The 24,075-nt window shown below is 44.1% G+C and overlaps 1 protein-coding gene across 1 annotated transcript in view; it reads left to right on the top strand.

Moving 5' to 3' along the window:
• EXOC4 (exocyst complex component 4) overlaps nt 1-20,972 on the top strand; it is a 716,010-nt gene extending 695,038 nt beyond the window's left edge. The window contains exon 18 of the mRNA XM_008707579.2: nt 19,469-20,972. Coding sequence (XP_008705801.2) covers nt 19,469-19,706 — 238 coding nt within the window. The 3' untranslated portion in view covers nt 19,707-20,972. The remainder of the gene's footprint in view (nt 1-19,468) is intronic.
• Nucleotides 20,973-24,075: the final 3,103 nt, after the last annotated feature.

Here is a 24,075-nt window from a genome sequence, read left to right as displayed (position 1 = left end):
CTCATCTCTCCAAAGCATAAATTTCGTTTCCTAGAAAATGGAAATAATAACAGTGATGCCGCCCCTCCTCCCACTTCAGCCTCCCTCGTGGGCTGGGATGGCGTTCAGATACCATCTATTATCGTCTAACCCGTGTATGCTTCCAGATAGGGAGACTGAGGTACGGTGGCATCAAGTGCTATGATCGCGATCGCTCGATAGCTAGTGACAGGGCAAGGACTGGAATAGATGCACATGAGATGTCACGTCTACACTGTCACAGGGAGTATAAAGGAACACAGAGGCATTTTCTCAGTGACATCCTGGCTGCACTTGATAGCATTGCGATTTTTCCCCCCAAGCAAGTATTCCTGAAACATCCCTGCAGGTCTGCTGCTCAAATGGTTTGTAATTACAAACATGTTAACCCCCCGCCCCCCACCCCCAGCCTGAGAAAACATTTGCAGAAACAGTTGGGTCACAAACCAATGTGTGTTTCACCACTGCACTTGAAATGTTTCTCTTCGAAAACGCTGGAAATGTTTCCCGGTAAAGCAGATTCTCAGCGGAGGTATAAACCTGCATTGGGAAGGACACTGCCAGCTGCCTGGAGTCTAGTGACTAGACCAGCAACTTGGGGGTCCGGGCAGAGTGGGCCTTGCTCGTAACTCTCCTGACTCACGGGTAACCCCAGGCATCCCCTGTGCCATCTTCCTCTCGTTGAGTTTCCTCCACGGCTCCTCATGTCACGAGAGCAGCATTTCCCCGGGGCCACCGAATAACCAGTAGACCACATCCTGCTTGCTGCCAGAGCCCACGAGACCATATGTGAAGCTCGTGGAGGTTCATTCAATTTTTGAAAGCACCGGAAATTACGAGACACTGATTCTGAAGGTTGCAAACGTGAAGGGAATGGAATACGTCCTTCCGCTCTTCCCTGCAACCGTCAATATGTGTGAAACACTGGGTTCAAGTTTCCAGGATCACAGGCCATCCTGCCCTGCACCTTCCTCTCTGACACAGCCTCCACTCACCCTTGCAAAGTCCCTCATTACAATGAATAAAGACCCGAAGGGCAGCTGTGGAGAGCAGATCATTGCAACAAGTCTCTTTTGCTTTGACTTAGCATAAGCTAGCACAACAAACAGTGAGGAGTTGTCTGCACCCCAGCTTCTAATTTTCCCCCATCCAACACCCAGGCTAAAATAATAATAATAAGATTAATAATAATATGTTTTTGCCAGATAGGTGTACTTGCATAGCACTTTACACAGGGCTGTCCCAAATAGGATCTCAGTGGGTCTTTCCATTATGAATAAACATTTTTGTCTCCCCAGGCTTGCTCCTGAGTATAAACTATTTTCTCACATCCCATTTCAGAGTTTTTCTGGAATGATGGAGGGTCGTGTATTATCATGCAGGCAAAATTCGGCCAGGCTGTTGTTAACCAACCAGGTGACCTTAGGTATTTAGCCTTTGTGAGCTCCGGCCGTGAGGATGAAATCCAGGAGATGAGACCAGGAAGGCATCTGGCACATAGCGTTAAATAAATATTAATTGTTCCCCTTAACAACACTTAATATAATCAATTATGAATCTTCAGCTCAGTTATATTTCTGTTACCCCGTAATCATGTGCAGAAAACTGTTCCCAATTCTAACCTATTTTTCCAGCAGGGGTTATTCATTATTAGTTGTCATAAACTTTTCTTGAGAATAGCATACACAAACAGAGGGAGTTCAAAGGCATTCTGGGCAAAGACGTTGGAGGAGGGGTCACGGAAGGACCTACGACAATATGGAGCCCTGAGAAATGGCTTCAGTACATTTCAGGGGAACTTGGGGGAAATGGGAGCTGGTGACAATGTTTCCATATCTGTCAGCAGACAAAATCTTTTCTGCAGATGTCCCAGGCAAACATTGAGCTGCAGCACATGTCTTGATTAATGGATCAGTCTTCACACTACTGGCTGTGGGTGTACATCGTCGGTATAGTTAAAGAAGTCAGGGCTGTAGTTCATAAAATTAGCATTTTTATAACAGCTTGAGATATAATTTACATACCATAAACATTAACCCTTTTAAAGTGTGCGGTTCATTTGGGGTTTTTTGTATGGTCTAGGGTTAGGCAGCCATCATCACCAGATAATTTGAGAGCATTTTCATCACCCCAGAAGGAAACCCTGTATCCATTAGCAGGCACTCCTCGTTTCCCGACTGCCTCCCCGGCAGCCACTCATCTCCTTTCCATCTCTGTGGATTTGCCTCTTCTGGCTAGTCCATTTCAACAGAATCACAGAACACATGGTCTTTTGTGACTAGCTTCTTTTACCCCCGTAATGTTTTCAAAGTTCATAAAATCAGCGTTTGTTGTAATGTTAGGATGCAAGGCTGAGTTAAAAATACGTATCCATTGGGGCACCTGGGTGGCTCAGTCGTTAAGCGTTAAACGCCTGCCTTCGGCTCAAGTCATGATCCCAGGACGCTGGGATCGAGTCCCACCTCAGGCTCCCTGCTCAGCGGGAAGCCTGCTTCTGCCTCTTCGCCGGCTCCTGCGTGGGCTCCCAAATGAATTAATAAAATCTTTAAAAAAAAAAAAAAAAGGAACAAAACAGCCCAGAGGCCTCCTTGTGCGCCCCCTTCGTAGTCATTACCCCCGCCCCCAGGTACTTCCTGATTGTGTTGAATGTCACTCTTCTGAGTGGCTGTCCCTGCGCAGCCACAAGGAGCGCGTGGCCTCGCAGGCTCTGCGGTATTCGGATTACACAACAGACGTTTTCCGGCTACTTCCCGGCCTCGGTCACTGCATTCATGTGTGTTGATTCCCTTGGGAAATAAAGCAGCACTAAACCTCCCAGGAGCCCCGTGCTGTGCACTCTGTCCTCCTCCCTCTTCTGGGTCCAGTGACCCTCTGGCCTTGTGCCTCCTCCTTGCCTGGGGCTCCAGCTTTCCTTCCAAACACCAGCGCTCCCTGCACAGCGGCCGGTACGGGGGTCAGGCTGGGAAGCCGCACCCTCCATCAGGTACAATCTGGGGCAAAGGCTGAGCTCCAAAGGAAAGTCTTTGGAGGGGAGACCCCGATTTGTGACAGGGCAGCCCCCTGGCCCTGCCATTAGCCTGGCCCGCTGTGTTTTTGCCCGCTGATTTGTGCCCTGGTCAGCAGGGTTTTCCTCTCGTGCAATTCCATGTATTCGCTTCTTTGCCGAAATAAAAAATCTTTTATTCAGGAAATTAAGTTTTCATCTTAAATTCACTTTACGGTCTTTGAAAAACTTTCGTTTTTGTGTGGTCCGGAGCTATAGATTATCATTAGCATTTAAATAGAGGTATTAACCGCGCTCAAAGACCTTCCTCTCATGAGGTGCCCTTTCTGGGAGGTTTTTCAAATCTGATACTTTTTTCTTCCTACAAAAAGAATGCAAATGCTATATATATTTTCCCCATCAAACACCGCTCTCTTTATTTATAGACTTAGGAGAACGGCGTTGTTGAACAGTCTCGCATTCATCTTTTATACGGAAAGGGCCAGTTTTTAAAAAATTGCTATTCTGTCCCTCCACGCGGGATGTTCTCTGCAGACCCTCAGAATGAATTTCCCCGTGGTTAATTATATCCTGTTATACCTCATATCCCTCCAGACCCCCTCCCCAGACTCAAATCCCGATTGGAAGCGAAGAATCTGGTGTAAATTCTTCCTCTGCCATAGGACGCTCTGAGTTACCAGTGCTCCCAGCATCCCCAGGACCGTAGGAGAGACTCCCACGGACCAGGCTTGGAATCCCGTGTCAGTCCATGAAGACTTGTGACCTTTCTCTCAGATTCTCTCTTTATCTGCCAGGCTAAGGTTACCAACCCTGTTGTGTGCGGTTGTCGAGAGATGAAATAAGGTGATGGTCGCACTACTAATTTAGAATTTTATCTATGACCACATACATCTTAGTCCTCCCTGCCTCGTTTCTTCGAGCAGCCCGGTGGAGGAGTAGAGATAGAAGGTACCTTTTCGTAAAAGGTGTCCCTCCTGCGGTCTTCTGTTCCTGCTGCCGCCCGCCCTTCCCTCTCTGCCTCTTCTCCATCTGGCTGGCTGAGTGTGTTGTCGTGGTCCCATGTCAGTGTTGAGCTGAACAGAAGGCACTAGAGGTGACAACAGGCTGTGTTTTTCTCCTGAGGTGTTGGCATCCAGCTCTGTCTGTGAGGCCGATTTTGTGCAGCTACATGCTTGGGGACGTGGTGAGGACCCCTAGAACACTGATACGGTCTGACCAGGAGAAATTGAGCAAACCAGGGAGAAGCTGGGTAATCGACATTCGGAAGCTCCCTTGCTTCTCAGAGGGGCCGCCTATACCCTGCAGCCCGAGAGATCTTCCTACAACCCAGCTGTCCTCATGTCTAACTTGTTTCTCAAACCGTCTGTCTTGAGATGCCTTCCCATCAACGGCAGCGCTGGCTCCCCAGTGCCACGTGTACACTGAAGCAAAAGTGTCCTCACTTTAGGACAATGAGAAAAATAATGATCACATAGTGAGTTTCTCATCAAAGAAAACGTAATTTTTTGTTCTGAAAGAATTACCTTCCTACTTGAGGAGTATTAAAATGCCTTTTTTTTATTATATCCTGGCAATAAGGGTGCCTGGGTGGCTCAGTCGGTTAAGCGTCTGACTCCTGGTTTCTGCTCAGTTGAGAACTCATGGGTCATGGGATCGAGCCCCACATGGGGCCCTGCACTCAGCAGGGAGTCTGCTTGAGGATTCTCTCCCTCTGCCCCTCCCCCTACTTGTGTTTACACTCACTCGCTCTCTCTCAAATAAATAAATAAATCTTTAAAATAAAAAATGCTGGTAATGATAGATGATCGTTTAGTTGTAACAACATAGACAAGATAAAAGGTTAACAACTCTAAGTCAGTCTCACCCTCGTCCCCTCATTCTACCTTCCCATGAAGGTCCAAGGTCTGTGGCATGACACACAAGGTCCGTGTTCACCTGGCCCCAGCTTACCTTGTTGACCTCCTGCCCCTCCCTCCCCCTCCACAAATCCCTTGCGCCCCAGTGAGGACTAAACCATCTGAAACCCCCTCCCCCCCAAATGACCTATTCTTCCCACTTCCCTAACCAGTTCACACATTCCATTGCATGAAGCACTTTCTTCCCCTCATGTTTGCCCCTCCACCGACGACGCCACCTCCAAACAGCCTGCCCTGACTGCTCTAAGAAGTGTACAGTCCCCCCGTCTGCGATCTTGGGGAGTCTCATGTGTACCTTTATTACAGCTGCTGTCATACTGCTGTAATCACGTGGCTACTGTCCTCTCCAGAGAGCAGAGTTTTACTCACTTCGGCAGCCCCGGAACCTATTAGAGACTACCTGATGCGTAATTGATGCTCAAATGTTTGTTGAGCAAATAGACAAAGAATGGTTTTGAAAGGCACTATATAAGCGCTGAGGAAGCTACGGAGAGTCGTAAGACATCGTCTTTGTCATCAGGAAGCCTGCATTCTGGGAGAAGATAATAAATATATATTATGATACCTCCAAACAATTGAGTCCTCTGCAGCCATTAAGAAGAATGAGGCAGGTCGATATGTACTGAAGTGGAACCATCCCCAAGATATATTGTTAAGTGGGAAAAGCCAAGTGCAGAAGAGCATGTAAACACCATTTCTCTTTAAATCTATGTGCACGTACGTGCACACACACACACACAAAACCACGCTGGTGTATGTGTAAAGTGTATTTGGAAGGATACCCAGAAAACTAGTAACGGTGATGGTCTCTAGGAAGGGAAACAGGGTGGATAGCTAGGAGACAGGAGTGGGAAACGAGGCTTTGTACTATAGGCGTTTTTGTACCTTGTATTTCGCTCATTTAACGAACACTTGTATATTAGGTTCCAGGCACTGTTTTAAGCACTTTACAGGTATTAGCTCAATAAATCCTCCTAACACCCTGTGTGGCAGGTACTATCATATCCTCCTGTTAGACCCTAGTAACTTTTTTTATTGTATCACCAGTTCATAAAGAATCTTAATAACCTCTTGCAAAAGCAGATACTGCTCGGAAAGTCACACGTTAAATGGGGACCCATGCAGCTAACAGAGAAGGAAGAAGTTGTTCAGGGAGAAGCTGCACGGTGGAGAGAGATTTCATCAATCGTGAGGGGTATTTAGGCTTTGAGACACAAGTCCAGTGCCAAAAAGGGCAAAGTATGTTCTAGGGACATTGACCAGCTCAGTTTGGCTTAAGTAGAAGGTTGATGCCAGGGGAAGATGGAAGAAAAGGTGGAATGGGGGCCACCTCGGATGTCAGTGTTTCAAGTTGGGGGACCTGGTCCTGTTGACCCAGTGAACACACAAGATTTGTTTGTTTGTTTGTTTGCTTACTTGTTTGTTTTGGGCTGGTTTGTTTGTATTTTTCAGAATAGTAATCTGATCTGGTTGGAACCAGAGATTAGTCTGGGCGAGTGAGTAAGCGCGAGAGACTCCAATAGGAGATAGTTGTCATAGCCTACTGAGAAGAGACTCCGATCTGCAGTAATGAGACTGGAAATAAGCAAGGAGCATAACAGATGTTACACTGATAGACATGGTGACAATCAGACAAGAGTCAAAAGTGACATTGATATTTTGAGGTTTTGCAAACTTTGGAAGTTAGGCACCTGAGAAGGGCATGTGGTAGAAATGTCTGGAAATCCATGAAAATGAAGCTGTGAGCTGTTGAGAGACCAGATCTTGAGGAAAAACATCTCATGTACAGGTAAGACTTTGGGAAGCAGAGAGAGGAGAAGGAAAGGCCAAGGCCTGCCTGTGAGGAATGCTTGCCGCAAACAGACAGAGGAGGAGCCAGGGAAGAAATGGAAGACTCTGAGGGAGCTGGAGAAGGATCTAGTAACGTGGCTCAAAGAGAGTTGAGTTCAGGATGGAAAATCATCAAGGGGAAGAGGACTAAGTAAAAGCCATTGTGCTGATCTACTAGGATCTCATTGGTGACTTTTTTAAATGTAGTTTCAGACAAAATGGACGCTTTAGAAGGAGAAACAGTGAATACAAATGATTTGTTCAAGAAACTGAACAATGAAAAGGAGAAAAAACGAGAGAGAGAGTGGACAGAAGAATTGCATGGAGGACTTGGGGATTGTTGTTTGGATTTTTTTTTTTGTTTTATTTTGTTTTTTGTTTTCAAAAGAGGAGAAACATAAGGATGTTTGAAGGCAGACATAAAAGAACCAGGGAAAGGGGTAGATACTAGATACAGGCGTTCAAAACCAAACCAAACCCTAGCAGGGTCCTAAAGGCGTTGGGATCAAAGGCATACGGTTTATCTTAGAAAAAGAAGGAAAAGAAACCCCTCTTCTGAGGCACAGGGAAAGGATCAGTAAAAAAAAACATTTCAGTGAGGAGAATATGGTACCTCAGACAGTCCTGAGGATCCAAAGACATACCATCTACAGGGCCGGTACAGAGTAGGTAGTAAGTGTTCAGTAAAGTTAGCTGCTCTTGCTCCCGTTTTTACACGGCACGTGTCCTACCATGCCATTTGATTTAATCCTCAAACTTAACTTGTGATGTTATATTACTTACCCCATGTATAAATGAAGATACTGGAAGTTCAGACAAACCAAGAAATGTCCAAGGTCATACACCTCAGGTAAAAGTTGTGGGATTTGTGTCTAATTCCACCAGAGAATGAAACAAAAGATGGAAGATTGCACACCATTAGCCAGAAATGGGTCTCTTCCCTCTGTCCTCCCCTTTTTTATCTGCAGCCACTTGTCCCACACAGAGGTGCTCCACGTCTCCCTCCCAGAGCTGTGTCAGAAGACCTCTCTGCCTTTTGCACGAAGCAACTATTTTATTCATAGTTGCTCCCCGCTCAGCGTTGAAGAATCACAGACTGCTTTTTACTTTGTCCTCTGTCACTTAATGACTGTTGGCTCTCTCATTCATTTCATTCTTTTTCATTGATTCCACACCCACTAGATGTCTTATTCTCGGGCCAGGGGGTAACAAGGAGTGAGACAGAATCCCACCCTGCTGTCACAGCCCCTGTGTTCTGGAAGGGGGCGGCAGACATTTATGTAGTAAACACTTAAACAACACTTACTCCGTTCCAGCCACTCTTCCTCATCATTTGATCCTTGTAACAGCCCAATATTACTATTTCCTTTCTCACATGAAGGAAACAAGTCACAGAGAGATTAGTAAATTGCCCAAGAGCGTAGAAATAGTAAGAGATGGAACTAGGATTCGAACGTAGGTCTCTGGCTCCTGAGTCCATGATCTTAAACACTAAAAGATGCTGTGTCTCTAATTTTATATGTACGTACATTTTTTAAATATGTATAATATAAAAATGTAACGGTGCCCAGAAAACATTTTTAATATATATTTATGTTTAGATGAAGATCGATCCTAGACAGAAGTGAAGCTCAAAGGACAAAGCCTGATGAGGGGGGCAGGTATCATTTTTGAGAAGGTGGTCAGGGAAAACCTCACTCATTGATAAGCTGACATTGGAGCAAACATTGAACTGAATTTCTTCTAATCCTCTATTTTCCTCCAGCCTTCTGTTCCTTTAATCCCATTTGATGCTCTTTTCCGATTTTCTTTCAATTGGCTTAGGGTATAAAGCAATACAGAACCATGAAGCATAACAAAGGAGGGGTTATCATCACCTCCTTGCCCTATAACTGGTACTTTTTAACCTCATGAACCATTTTTACCAGTGCTGTTCTAAGGTTTCTCCCCACTATGAAATACAGAAAGGTAGAATTTCTTCCAGAGAGATTCACTTGGGTTTTTCCAACATATGTCTCATTTCGTTGTTTTTCTGCCCCTAACTCTGAATTCTCTGGAGCCCTTTACATTCTTTCTCTTTCTTTGTTGCTGTTCACGCCCTTCCCCATTTAGTAACATTTGCCCTTTGTGGCACTTGCCTGTGCTCTCACGTTAATTAAGGTATTAAGTGAGATCCATTATAAGCCACTGTCCTCAGCATTCACTAGATGCTTTCTGAATCTGTTGATTTGCCTGTATCATTACCCTTTGTTTGTTCTTCAGCCTGTGTCCATCAGGGGTAGCCATTCAAAATAAATTCATTTTGCTAGGGTTTTTTTTTGTTTTTTGGGGGGGGTTTTTTTTTGAGGCACCGTATAAAATGGTTCACTGACATCCAAACATGTATCAGCCACAGTGGTCTTTTCATCCACCAAATTCACATTGCTACCCAAGGCTATCCGTCACATTTGTCAGAGTATTTGGGTTTTTAATTAAACCCTGCTGGATAGTGTACATATTTCCATTAGCTCTTTCCGATTTAGTCTATCATTTTTCTAATTGACAACCGTTCTGAGTCACATGTCCTTGAATCTCAGGTGGCCCATTTTGTAGCTTTGGTTTATTTAGGTTTTCTCGCTTCTGTAAATAACCTGAGGGTTTAGTAAATAACGCCCTGGAGTATTTGCCATTGGGACCTGCTGATTTGCATATGCTCACGCTTTTCAAATAATCTGCTGATTTTTTTATTCCTCTGCCAAACCTGTTTTTTCTTTCTGGCCCTTCAGTCCTAAAAGATACGGAGGTTTTGTTTGTTTGTTTGTTTGTTTGTTTGTGGGTTTTTGGTTTTTTGGTTTGTTTGTTGTTTGTTTTTGTTTTGTTTTGTTTTGTTTTGTTTTGTCTCAGCAAAGTAGAGAAATCCCCCATAACAATACTGAGAAGCGTGCTGGGGTCCCTAACTAGGACCAAAAATCATTAGTAAGGGTTTGAGTAACTTTGCCAACTGATGGCTGAATAGCAGTTCTTGCATCTGGGCTCCCCAGCAGTGATAATGGCGTGCAGTGAACTCTCCATTCAGCCTTGTCTAAACCTTGTCTAAACACACATGTGAGGTAGCTGGCTAGGAGCAGAGTCAATGGCTAAAGAACAGAACTAACTGGCAGCTCCCGGAATAAATCCATTACCTTGGCCTCATTGGCTTAATATTCTGATGGCAGGTTTTTCCATCGAAGCCATGTAGTCCATGCCTGTTCTCACTGACCTTTCTCCCCAAACACTTACAGGTAGAGAAGGATCTCCATATTATAAATATGGAAACCCAACGCCAGTTACCCTTCACTTCTCCATCGCATCACTAACTGGTCGTCAGGAGCAGAATCCTATGCTTGGCTTCTGTTCCTTGTCTAGCACCCTCCAGCTCCTCTCTTCTTTCCCACATACCAAGAGAGAGGAGTGTAATGGGCAGGCTGGCAAGCCCAGATTTATTTTACTTTGAAGTATTTACCTAGTGTCCTAGATACCTTTGATCTGGGTCTGAGTTGTATTTTTTTAAGTGTAGCTAAAAGAAACTTCTTGAAGCCAAGGACTGACTGTACCTCTGTAATTTTCTGTTACACAGTAGTCCCCCCTTATGTGCAAGGAATAACTTCCAAGACTCCACCACGGATGCCTGAAACCACGGATAGCGCTCAACCCTGTATATACTATCTTTTTCCGATACATAATACCTTTGGCAAAGTTTAATTTGTAAATTAGGCACAGTAAGAGATCAATAACAGGAACTAATAACAAATAGAACAATTATAACAATCTACTGTAAGAAAAGTTATGTGGTCTTCCTCAGAATATCTTGTACTCATCCTTCTTGTGATGAGGGGAGATGATGAAATGCCCATGTGATGAGATGAAGTGAGGTGGATGACGTAGGTGTGTGACGTAGCATGAGGCTGCTATTAGTGATACGTCAAGAGGAGAGTCATCTGCTTGTGGCCCATTGTTGACCGCCGGTAACTGAAACCGCAGATAGCAAGACTGTGGATAAGGGGGCACTACTGTATTAACTTTTAAGATGTTATTAGAGCTTCCTAAATACTAGTGATAATAATACTAGATTTTCCTTTGAAGAAATCCTTTGCATTATTTATTGAAAAGTTGATAAATGCTTAAAACTGAAAAAGCCATAGGGCCTCTGAATTATTTTTGTGCTGCATATGTCAGCAGCTGTTTCCCAGTTGGTTGGCCAATCTGGGAAATACAGATAATATACGGTATAAGGACCTTGTGCTAATTGGTAAACAGTATGTAGCTTTGAGATCCCCAAAGTACCTAATACCATCTCCTTTTATCAACCTACGGTATTCGATAAATTATTTTTTTTAATTGAAAAAACTCTCTAAAGTGATATTCAGCACAGCATAACTCTCCTTAACCTGGATTCACCTTTTGATAATCAAAAGAGCGTTTACAGGAGTATGGGACAAACACAATTATGAAAGTAAAATGAAGGACCTAAATAAAAAATCACAGAACAAGAGGGTAATTCTATTCACTCTTTCATATTTCATTATTTGATAACATCAGAAGATGAATCCATCAGAATTGCTTTGGCAAGTGCAAACAGAAATGTGCCTGATCAATATTTATTAAAACCTTCAAAATGGGAGAAGGAGTTGAGCAGACTTCTTAATGGACTGAATAATTATTCACACAAATGGGGTTTGACCGAAGGCAGTGCCAGACCAAAGAGACCCAGTTTTAATTGTACTGAATTTAAAATGCAGATCTTCCTCTAGCCCCGCTGTAGAAAACTTAATTTAAAAAATTATCTGATGGAGCAGAGAGTGACATATGAATCCTTAAGTTGTTGAGGAAGAAATTTCAGCCACAGATATTATAAATTTAGAAGGTGTTGCGAAGGTGGGGAGCAAGATTTCTAGCTGAGGGAACAAGAAGAAATTTTCTTCCCATTTCAGGGACTATAAGTGAGCTTGGGAGAGGGTCATCAGCTCAAAAGCGATGGATCTCCAAGGAATTCCTTTGTTTTGAGTGATTGTGTTTTCTGATACAAAGCAAGGCTCTGGGGGTTGCTATCAAAAATACCAGGGTACGTTCCCGAGAAGGATGAACACAGCCAACTTTAGCTTTTAACATCTCCTTGGGAGAGATTACCCACCCCCCCAAGTACTACTGAAGGGTGCTGGTTTTCAGGACGCGGCCAGCACGTAACTGCGGTTTAAGTGTGGTGCTGTCGATGAAGGCAGTGTGCGTGAAGAAAATGTAGGTAGATGACCTGTCAAGCCCGTGCAAGCCTTAGTGCAGCAGATTCTCACGCTCTGACTACCTCTTGAACGATTTTCTACTGCCACCAGCTGCGGGAATTTCTACACGGTCTTTTCTAAAGACCGCACTTATCTTCTGGAATGCCCTGATCAGAACAGAAACCTGGAATGTTTGAAACTATCCCTATAGAACATAAATCTAATTCTGCCACTAGCTCTCTGAAAATTATTTAGCTCTTCTCTACCTGAGTTTTCTCATTCCCAAAATGGAAATAACTTCCACGATTTCAAATTAGAATTTTCAATCATGTCTGTAATAAACTCGAAGCTCTTTGAAGGGGAAGACAAATGAGAGCAATTATATTATATTTTTTAATAAACTAATTTATTCTTCTGACACACAGGATTACCATCCATTTTATTATTGGTCTGGAAAGTACACACTTGCTCAGAATGTCCCCAAATCAGTCACTGCAGCGTCTCGCCTACTGGGTTCAGGGAAAATCAGCATCAGCTAATTCCGATGGAAGCCCATGGTTTTAAAGGAGCAAGCGGAGGATGCTATAAAGGTTTTAAAATCCAGAAATGCTTAAGTAGCATCTGCTCTGACCTCTTTGTTTTCCGTATGGGAAGCAGAAGTCCAAAGAGCCGACAGCCTTTGTCCGAGGTCACACAACTAGTTAGCGGGGAGTGAAAGACTTAACCAGAATCTGAGCTGAGTTGATCTCTTGAGTATTTACTTCTCTCTAAGTCTTTCTGCTCTAACTACCTCTTAATTATTTATGGGATGATTATCTAGTTTATGGATTATTCAGTTCCTTTCTTTTCTCTTTCTCCATTTCCCTGCTTATTACCATGTATGCCACTGAGTGAACAGAGAAAAACAAGAGTTGAATGTTCTACCCAACAATTTAGTGACCCATCTACTACTGGGTTTTTTATTAAAGTTCTCAAAATGCTGCAACTATTGGCTAAAAAGAAGGTGGGGGGCTACTGTCAATACTAAGTTACATTCAGGTCACATTTTCCTCCTTCAAAACTTAAATTTAAGAAGTCCACTTCAGAGCCCAGTTCTCTTGTTGACATTATTACTTTCATTATCTCAGGAAGGACTAGATGAGAAAGGCTTCACCATTACATTACTTAATTATCCCTCTTCCTCAAGAAAGTAATCAGAAGGGCAGCCAACTTTTGGAAAGAAAGGTCACTTTGTCCATTACCCATTCAGAGGGGCAAAAAGCAAGAAATAGGTGACAGAATGAAAAAGCCAAAACTCATTTCTGTAACTTTTGAACGCTGACTCGGCAGCATGACTTCATTATTTGTTTTAGAGGGCTGACTTCCCAGATCAAATCCAGTGCTGTTCAAATAGAACTACAGAGTGGGTAAACGAATTTTGAATATCCGAAATTCTGGCTTGTTCCATTACAGTGGAAGGCAGAGAGTTGAGTTAGTGTGTGAATTTTATTTTGTCCCTATTACCTGAATTGTGACTAAAATTTGCCATACAACTTTTCTTTGCAATTAGTACTTTTGCTTTTTAGCACTTCCATTGTGTCCATATTAATGGTGGCTTTGGAATGAGTTCAGGGTTCAAAGGCCTTAGACAGATAGCTCAGTTTGCTCATCTGTGCAGCGTGGATGATTGCAGCGGTCACATCAAAGGGTTGAATATGCCAGTGCACCTAAAATTTAGATGTTATTATCAATGGTACCTCAGTTAAGACCGATTCTCTTACCCAGCCTAAGACATAACTAGGTAGCCATGGAAAATACAGTTTTCGTTCAGGGATTTAGCTCTAGACCCCACCCCGTAAAGAGAGGCAGATGGCAAAGGCTTCCCCCAGGGACTGTGGACAGCCCCCAGTTAGCACCCCCTTTCCACCCCCCCCAGACTCTCGGGACCGCCTGCGGGTCCACGAATGACAGTTGCTGTGTGGGAATGGCTGGTTTTACTGGGGCTTGCTTTCCTCAATTGACAAAGAAGAGAGCTGAAACTGTTTGCAATAGCTTTCAGAGATGCAGTGATAACTTTTATGAGGAGTATGGCAGAGTGGGAGGTAGAACATGGATGAGAGACTAGAATGTTCCTTCTTGTTCATGGAGATTTCGGAAGAGGACGAAGAGCACTCGTACTCACGACATACAAAGGTATCAACAATTTGCTTAAACGTACGTACAGACCTATGTACATTAAAAACCAATAAGTAGGTGAAAAATGATTTAGCTTCATGTATGTTACAAGAATATGAGGAGGTAGGTGCTGTCATATGTTGTTGGTAGGACGACAAATTGATGCAACTTTTTTAGAAAGCAGTTTGGCAGCATTTGCCAAAGTCCTAAATACTACACTTACCTTGACTAAATCTGCTTTGGAAATCTATCCTCAGGAAAGAAGGTGTTTAAAATTGGAAACGAAGGGTCACCTGGGTGGCTCCGTCGGTGAATCATCTGCCTTCGGCTCAGGTCATGATCCCGAGGTCCTGGGATTGAGCCCTATGTCCATACAGGCTCCCTGCTCAGCGGGGAGCCTGCTTCTCCCTCTCCCTTTGCGCCTCTCCCTCACTCATGCGCTCACTCTCTCTCTCTCAAAATAAATAAATAAAATATTTTAAAAATATAAATAAATAAGTAAAATTGGAAACAAAATGTCCAATATTGTCAACCCAAATATTCCAACTGTAATAGAGAAATTGGTAGAACATCACATATGGAAAACAAAAACTAGAAGGAAATGCAAAAATGTGGTATGTCTTTGTGACGGACTTTATAGGAGTAATCTTTTTTTCTGCTTAATCTTTGTGTTGAGTCCATATAGTCTATATGACACGTGTATTAATTCCCCAATCAGAGAAAGATAAAATAAACTCCATTTGAAAACTTTAAAAAGGAGCCCTGTGCAGCTTACCAACATGCCCTTCATAGCCTCCCTTGGGTAAATATTTGCCAGTGCAATCAATGGGGAGAAAGAGTTGCAGTTCAATACCGTTAAAATAAGAAGAAAAAACACAGGGAAGAATAGCCCATTGAAAAGGGGAACATGAAGAAGGTATGAGAAAAATAATCTGTCTGCACCAGAGCAAAGTATGAACATTGTTGTATTCTGGGCTGGGTGCAGGAGACCAGTCTAGGTGACATCACCCCACTGCTCTCCTATCCCTCCACCTGCCTCCCTTTCCACTCGGGCCACTTTGGGAACTGTTGTGCAAAGGTGCACAGCAAAAAGAAAGAGAAACCACGGGAGGAAACCACCTCCCCTCCTCATAGACTGCTCCACCCATCAGGGTGACCTGGAACTCTGGTTTCCAGAATAGGATCTTTGGTCTACGTCTGGCAGTTGGCCTCCGAATATTACGGGCTTTGAAGAGACTTGCCGTACAAGTCATGAGCCAGCAATGGCCTGAATCAAATGTGTGTTCACTGATCCCATCCCGGCAGCTAAGTGCTATCTCATACAAAACGTGCTGCCTGGGAGCCATGGCCGCTGTTGTAATGCTTGACGATAAGAGCATCAATAAGTGCCGATAAATTATTTATCCCAATCGGGTTACATGATTTCATTTTCGCGTGTCAGTGTTTATCATGGAAGCCCATTCTAATTGTACGGTCTGGGGCATTTTCCTATTTTCTCCGTGGGGCACCTTGTAGCACCCTTTCCCTTTCCAATTGCAACTGTTGCTCTGCTGATTTAGTGTCGTCTTTGCTACTGGGTACTATTCTGCAAGATGAATGAATTTCATTCCATCTTTAAATATTTATGTTTCTTTATAACCTAATATATCATCGTGGTTATGGGTACTTTTTTTCCCTAACTACAGAAAATACCCCATCAGTTACCTGTCGATTTTGTTTCATAACCCAGCTTTGCAATTCTGGGACACTGTTCATCTGAGGCTCTTGAGGACTCTTTTAGTCTCTGAGGCCACTTCAGAGTGTCATTCTGGGATTTACAAAGGTCTTCATTGCACAGAGGATACTGAAACATTAAGGGCTTAAGTGGCTCACCCTTTATCACTTATCACACTTGGAGGATCCAGGACTAGAAATCCGGGCATCTTTGTTTTGTTGTTTGCTGCCAGCCTGTAACAGTGGCCTCTGTAGAAAACCAGCCAGTATCCCTGGAAACGATTCATCAGATTTTTCAAAAGAAATCCAATTTCATCTGGTTAGATGGGCTCAATGTTACTTCTTAAGATAAATGATGAAAATATCAACATCATAATACAAAGAAACCCAATTCTTTTGGTTTAATCTCAGTGAAAAGCATCACCATCCACTTATTGCTTCTGTCTCCTTCCCTAATGCTTTTAGTTCCTTGGCTCAAGGAGATGGGAATGGTTCTGTAACTCTTCCCATACCAGAGAGATTCAGAGTCCCAGCTGGTCCGGGACCTTTGGGAATCACAGTAGCTGGGGTGGGTCCTGAGGAATCTGCACTTTTCATAAGCCCCCCAGGCACTTTCTAGCTGAAGAACTGCAGCCATCATGTCCCTTCTAGCTTCAAAAGAATCATGAGCCCCAAATTCTCTCTCATTCCATTTGGTAAGTCTAGATTTGAATATGTGTTCTTTTCGAGCAAGTTTTAAAAGGTGTTCTTAGGTAGTTCCCGAAATGGGCAGCTCTCTCCCTCACCTGTGCATCCAAGGGAAACCAAATTAGATGATGCAGGGCCTCATTTCTCAAAACAGGGGCTGATATCAGAGAGGAAGTCATGGGGGTGCCTGGGTGGCACAGCGGTTAAGCGTCTGCCTTCGGCTCAGGGCGTGATCCTGGCATTATGGGATCAAGCCCCACGTCAGGCTCTTCTGCTGTGAGCCTGCTTCTTCCTCTCCCACTCCCCCTGCTTGTGTTCCCTCTCTTGCTGGCTGTCTCTATCTCTGTCGAATAAATAAATAAAATCTTAAAAAAAAATTAAAAAAAAAAAAAGAGGAAGTCATGGTGTGCCAAGGGACACGCAGAGCCATCAGGTGAATATGATGCATCTTCCTACAGCATCAAGTTTTTCTTAAAATTTGTATTTTTAAGTTACAACAGATGTATTGTGGAGTATGGGTAGTTCACATGGGTTTTATGCTGAACATGAAGCTTCAGAAAAGTTCCTGACCGTATCTGATACTGGGCTCCCAGAAGTCTGCAGGCTGGAGTTAATTTGCCTCTTCTATTAGAAGTACCTCTGTCTACAGTCAAGGTTACCTTTGACCAGTGATTTCTAAATATGTGGTTCCAGGAAGTTAAAGTGAACACTCATTTACAGAAAACTAGCCCCGAGAGGACCCTCTACACAGGATGTTGACCCTTTTGCTGCCTGGAGTCATTCATAAACTTGCCAATATAAGATGAGAACTTCTTATTCCTGCCACAATTTAGACACTATTTGTGAAAGTGTATTTTTTTTTAAGAGTATGTTAATTAGAAAAGGAGGTTTAGCGGAGCAGGAAAAGGAACTAGCCATGTGAAAAGACACCAATGCCCTTACTGACCATATTCCCATTGTAACAACAATTTAGAAAATACTCTTGAAATTATGAGCTCCCAGAATATATTCCTCACTACAAGGATAGCTTACTTCTTCCAGAGGGTGTTCTTTTTATGAAGATGTTCCTGATGAACAAGAAACAAATTCAAGACTCAAGTCCAGTGATCCTGGTAGATCTGCAAGATCCCTTCATCTCTGGAGTTGCTTTGGGCTCTCTGCCTTGGTCTGCCCCGCCAGGGCAAGCTGCCTTTCCTGTCAGGAAGACAGAAGGGAGTAAACTGTGCCTGGGAAGGTTTCTTCTGTTCTTTGCCTAACCAGCTGTGATAGCATCGCTCGGCTCAGAGCCCATACTCAACTTTACCTCCTGGGTAATTTGTAGTAAACATGCAAGTCTGAGCCTCAGTGTAGACTCCGTGAGGGATAATGGTGGCATAATATTGTTTTTAAGAAGGGCAAGTGGCTGCCTTCTTCGTTCCTGACTCCCACCTCCCCCATCTTGGCTCTGCATTAGAGACTCACTGTAATGCTTGTTTCTCTTACATGTACTACTCTTCTCTCCTCCACCTAGGCCAATGGCCTTGCAGCCAAATGGATCTCAAGTCTGCAGCTTTTTGCAGAATTATAGCTAATCCCCTCCCAGACCGTTCTATGTACCACTGTCACCTTAATCTTCCAGAAGCACAACCTGGATGGTGCTTCTGTTCTCAACAGAACCTTGAGGGGTGAGGGAAGGAAGTCCTTTATAAGACCAAGATTCTTTATTAATTTAGCTAACCTGATGTCAAACAGTCCGCCTTCTGGCCTCAACTGCCTTTTCCCACAACTCTGCTGTTCAGCTACAGTCCCCAGACCAACCAGATTCCTCTTCCCAGGAGGAGTCTGCTTCGCTCTTCTCTTTCCCCCTAGTCTAGAATTTCCTTCCTTGAAGCCCTGCCTGACAATATTGTACCCCATATGAAGTCTTCCTTGATTCTTCACCTTCCCCTCCGCATGGGATTTCTCCTTCCTCTGCTATAAATTTATAACATTTATACTTCCTCATGTCACATGGAGCATTGTTCTTATCTGTATCCATGAGGAAGGAGCATTGGACTGAGAGTCAGAAACTTGGGTGCATATCCTGCCACAGCCCCTCACTTCTTTGGGACACTAAACAAGTCCTGTAACTTAGCTGTGCTTCAGTTTCCTTATCTGAAAAAAGTGACTAGTAGCTCCCTAGGTGGAGTGAGGGTTAAATGACACAATACGTTGAAAAGAACTTTGTCAACAGAAACACAATCATTATTTCCCTATTTCATTATCTTTCCAACTGATCTCTGAGCTATTTGAGGAGAGAGGTCATGCCTTGTTCATCATTACATAGTTACATTATTATCATGACTAGAATACATAATTGTTATTTCAAATAATAATAGCTAATACTTACGGAGCATGTATGTTTGTCGGGCACCACTCCAAGTGCTTTATATGGATGAATTGATTCTTCCAATAACCCTAAGAGGTAGGTACTATTATTAGCCCACCTTACGGAGGAGAAAACCACACATTTCACAGAGCCTCCAACAAATAAGTAAATGAATGAGGGATTGATAAGACAAAAACAGCTTTTGCAGTGCCTGCCAGATGATTCTCTCCCTCCTGGTTCTGCCCCTACTTCTTTTTCTTTGGAACCTCCTAGGTAAATATAACATTAGGGCAAATCTCAAATGAACGAAGACCCTGAAAGATGTGAGGTCTCCCTGAGTCTTCATTTAAACTTATTCTCATGAAGAAAGCTGCAGTGAGCTCCAAGAAGACAGAGATCATGTTTGTCTTGTTCCCAATTATATTCATAGGACCTAGAACAATGTCTAGTGGTCGACAAATGCTTATGGAATAAGTAATTTATGAACAGCCTGTTCGTTCCCACTGAAACCACAGAAATGGCTGACAATGGAGATGGTGAACAGTGTCCCCTCTTGCTTCCTCAGGCAGTATTACGAGATGTTATACAACACGGCCGACGAACTCCTGAACCTGGTGGTAGACCAGGGTGTGAAGTACACGGAGCTAGAGTACATCCACGCCCTGACCTTGCTGCACCGCAGTCAGACCGGGGTGGGAGACCAGACCACCCAGAACATGAGGCTGCAGCGGCTCAAGGAGATCATTTGCGAGCAGGCTGCCATCAAGCAAGCCACCAAGGATAAGAAAATAACTACAGTTTAATCAGGCGCGCTGCTGGGGGTGGGGGGATGGGGGGGCGCCATTTTTGTTTACTCAGTCATACTTGCTTCTTTCTCTGGTATGTTATTTGGTATATTCGGAGCAGACTTGCTTTTCTCCACACTGATGCTTTAGTGGAGAGAAGACGTGAGGATTTTGTTGTTGTTGTTGTTTTGTCTCTTTACTTTGGGCTTCTCCTCTAAACTCTAAAGGGGGTTTGCAGTACAGAATGTTTAGATTTAACGTCTACTCTAATGCAGTCAGCTCCAAAGGGTTGAGTGACTAGGGTGGGATGGGAGGAAGGTTGTATCAAATTGGACTCTGGAAAAATGAATGCACAAATTACAACTACCCAGCAATCTTTGGAAAGCAGACTGCTCTGTCAGTTTTAGTCCCTTCCTAAAACACTTCATAGGCTTCTCTTACACAAACAGTAGATTTTTACTCCCTTGACCCTGTCAGTTTCCAATTCAGTGAAATAAGCATATGTGCAGTGCTTTCTGTCTCTGTTGCCAACATCAAATTAGTGACTTCTCGGGTGGCTGTAATTTTCAATAAGTTTTCCTAACCAAAACAGGACCTCTGGGGCTAGGGCGAAGGATCCTTTCACCTCAGTCCCTGGCTGAGTTTTGTGTGCGGTAGCTCGTACACAGATTATAGTTGGTGTATTGCCTTTTTGTCTTTACTTCTGCTGCATCCAAACCAAAAGCCTTCAAATTAATCACAAAAATGGAAGAATGAAAGGCAATGAAACCCTCTTCTTGATTTTTTAATGTCTACTTTCCAAGAGAAAATAATGGGTAGAAAACTTTTATTCTCAGTTAAACATTGTTTGGATGTGAGTGATTCTTAGATGCTTACTTGCTCTCGATATAAGCCCCTAGGTCTTTCTCGCCTTAGGAAGTTGCCCTAGTCCACTCAGCTGAGTGCACGGAAGATGGGACAGCGTGACATTCAACCTCTGTGCACCCACCAGCTGAGGCCATTTCTAAAGTGTTCCGGGTGCTCAGCTCTCCTGGCACATTGGACCCTGCCACAGCCCCCCAAGTCTCCAAGCACTCCTGCTACCCATGGTTGTTAAGTCACAGGAGAAAGCAAGGCAGTGACCAGAACACACCTTGGAAACACGTGGAGAGGAGAACAGGAAGGACACTTGACCATACACGACCTTGCCTCACATTGTGACGGTCCAAAATTGTATACCTATTTGTACAGCTTTGGTGTTGGTGGGAAAAGCAGAAAATTAAAAAATGTTTTGAGAAGCTGAAATGTTGTGTGTTGTTTTTCTTGTGTTCCTTATTCAGCAAACATTCCCTGAGGGCCTAATGTGTGCCAAATGCTGCTAGGCATAGGGGCAGATACTAGACAGTGAGGGAGGGCACCTCATTATCTCCCTTTAAGACAGAGTATGGACACTGGATTCTAAGCAAAACCCTAAAGGGTGTACGCTCGGGGCTGAGTTAGAAATCAGGACCTACGGTGGGAATTCAGCAGGCAACTGAAAGATGGTCTTCCAGAGGGTTCTGGAAGGAATACTGTAAATCTATGTGCTTCAGAGTCCTGGTCGGAAAGAAGTTGAATCCACGTAGGAGAAAACCGTAGAAACAACATTGTAGGAAAGTAGTCTACCCAAGAAGTGGGGGTGAGAGAAGGGAGATGAGGGAACTTCGAGCCAACCCCTTCGGTTTGGAGGCCTCCTCTTGGTTGGTGGCCATGGCTTCCCAGCATAGCTTCTGTGCCTTTTCTTCTCTTTCCTTCCTCTCTAGGTATAGAACCCTGGGGTGGTTACAAGGATACCAGAAGATCTAGGGGTGGAATTGTTGAGTGCTTAAGATAGTTTTATTGGATGTGGAGAGGGACATGGATTTGGAGTGAGTAGAATGCCAAGAACACTGAGAACCAGCAGGAAAATGGCAGATGGGCTGCTGCGGGGGAGCGTTTAGAAAAGTAGAATCCCTGCTTTGCTTATAATAATGATAGGATTGAAAAATGTCAGTTCTGCGCAGAAAAAGTGCTCTGTGCCTCTCTGTCCAAGACATTCAAGGCCCAGATTTCTTTGTAGGATGGCGCATCACTCATTTTTTTAACAGGTCAAGGACAGCCAGTGTACTATTCAGTGGATGGTCGAATCGATACAGATGGAAGGACTTCATTCACAGAAGCCCAGCCCCTTTCCAGGGCTTCATTCTTGCCTGAATATTTCCTCAGCCTGACCATCATTAATTTGTTTCAAATACTTGGGGAGAAAAACTCAAATATAGCCAAATTGAATTGGCAACCAAACCCAATGATCTTCCTGTCAAGTCATATCCATGAATGTCTTAGTGCTACTGCATTCATTTGGTCACGAAGATGTAATTGCCCGTTACACAGCTCAGGTGATATGGGATTTCTGTAGCGACAAGCAAGAGAAGCAGTCTCTTAGGACATGGAGCTTATACTTCCAGTCTGACAAAGAGTTACCCAACTTCCACCCCGATCTCGCCCTCCCCAGGGTTTTTATTTGCCACTCAGTCCACCAAGACCACCCTTTCATCTAGGAAGACATCTCCTGGGATTGAGGACTGACATCTTCAGCCTAACTGCTGCTTTCTTTTGAGCTTTGCCCTTCTGGAAGTTCGGGACTGTATCTCACTGTTCACTGTGCCCTCCCTGGCTAGCCAGAGCCTGGAAGTTCCCCCTTTACCATTTGTTGATGGAACAGGATTCCTGCCTCCCAGGTTCCATGAACGGCCTGAGGCCATTGGGTTCCGGATTCTCACCCTGGAGCAGAGCTGTGGCTGCCTCCCAGCACCGGGGCACAGAAATTTCACCGTAAACAACAGAAGCTATTAGGCTTCGATGAGCCCTAGCCGGTCTCCACTCCACTGAAGGCAAAATGTGATGAGAAGCCCGGGAAAGAGGCTGTCCTTGGAGCAGGAGGTGATAGGAAAACAAGGAGTGTCCCAATCAACCAGATTGTGCTTGAAAAGCAGAGTTTGTGCCGAAATACACACACACCTGAGAGCAATTGTCTTAATGGGGCAGGGACGTAAAACAAATTGGGCCTAATTTGGAGGGAGGGTAATGAGGTACCAAGGAGAAGAAAACAAAGAAAGACTTGGCTCAGCAAAGGTCTCGGCTCTGTCCTAATTAGGCCTGGTTGTTCTAAGAAGCGCATAATTAATAAGCGTGTGACCAGATGTGGAATACAGCAGAGTCTTTGCCTGAAATGGAAGTTGTAATGGAGTGTGCACAGCTGGAAGGAGTTGTCCTAATTTGGCTGAGGCAGGCAGCCTGCCTGGAATTTTGAAGAGGTGGAGTAAGAGGCCCACCCCGGCTTTACACCTGAAAACAGCTAATCCTTTTCCAGCTGGGCTGGGCTGTAATGAGATATAGCTAATTATCACGAGTGTAATGAGATGCAAAAGCCACTGGAATCAAGCTGGAAGCCTCTCTAAAAGGGAACTCAGAGGCAAACACAAGAGAAGGTTCTGCTAATGGGGCTAGGTGTGAGTCTGAGGAAAGGTGCCTGGGCTGAGCGGTCGCTTCGACATCCCTGCCAAAGACTCGTGTCTGTAATTTAAAATATTGCTGGGACAGTCACACACCTGGAGTGGGAGCCCCTGGGAGCCTGGGAATGCAGGGGGACCTGTAATAGCTGCACTTGTATTTTTTTTTTTAATGTATATACAGCTTGTGTGTGTACATACACATGAAAAAAAAAAAGAGGTTAGGGGCTGTTGGGTGAGTGCAGCTCCCATTATATTCAGTCCCTTTTAGAAATGTGGCCTCACATTCCTGCTGACTGCAATATATCCCGGAAGGGGAGAAAAACTGGCCATCTCTTCATTCCAAACTTACCTGCCAGGCCGAGCTTTTTTTCACAAGTGTATTTACTGCAAGCGATCAGGAAAACAGCACCTGGCTTTTGCTGTTATTTTTATGATTGCTAGTATGTTATTTTAGATATCACTTACTGAGCACTTAATATGTGTCAGATGCTGTGCTGAATGCTTTACCACATTATTCCATTGGATCCTCAATAAATCCCTACTTTGCAGAAGAAACCAAGGCTCACATTACGACGTGGCCAGACAATGCCGACGCCAGAGTTCAGACTTGGCACCCCTCTCTTATCCCTTGGGGCAAAGGAGAGACCCTCACATGCTATATCTGGGCTCCGGGTGACATTCTCATCTGCTGTGTCCTCTTCCAGCCCCCAGAGGGAGCCACTCCCAGACTGAATTTAAGACTGCCTTTCCTACTCTCCTCTGCTCCTCAGCTCCCTGTGGCCAACTATCTACAAAATTCTTGGACGCAAGAACCTTCGGTCCAGGGGCTGGGCGCAGCCAGCTGGAGGTTGACGATGACCCATACCTGGACCAACGGC

This window comes from Ursus maritimus, unplaced genomic scaffold (genome assembly GCF_017311325.1).
Source record: "Ursus maritimus isolate PB19 unplaced genomic scaffold, ASM1731132v1 scaffold_3, whole genome shotgun sequence".
Classification (NCBI taxonomy): Eukaryota; Metazoa; Chordata; class Mammalia; order Carnivora; family Ursidae; genus Ursus; species Ursus maritimus.
The sequence above is the reverse complement of the archived record's forward strand: the minus strand, read 5'-3'. Positions and strand labels throughout refer to the sequence as shown.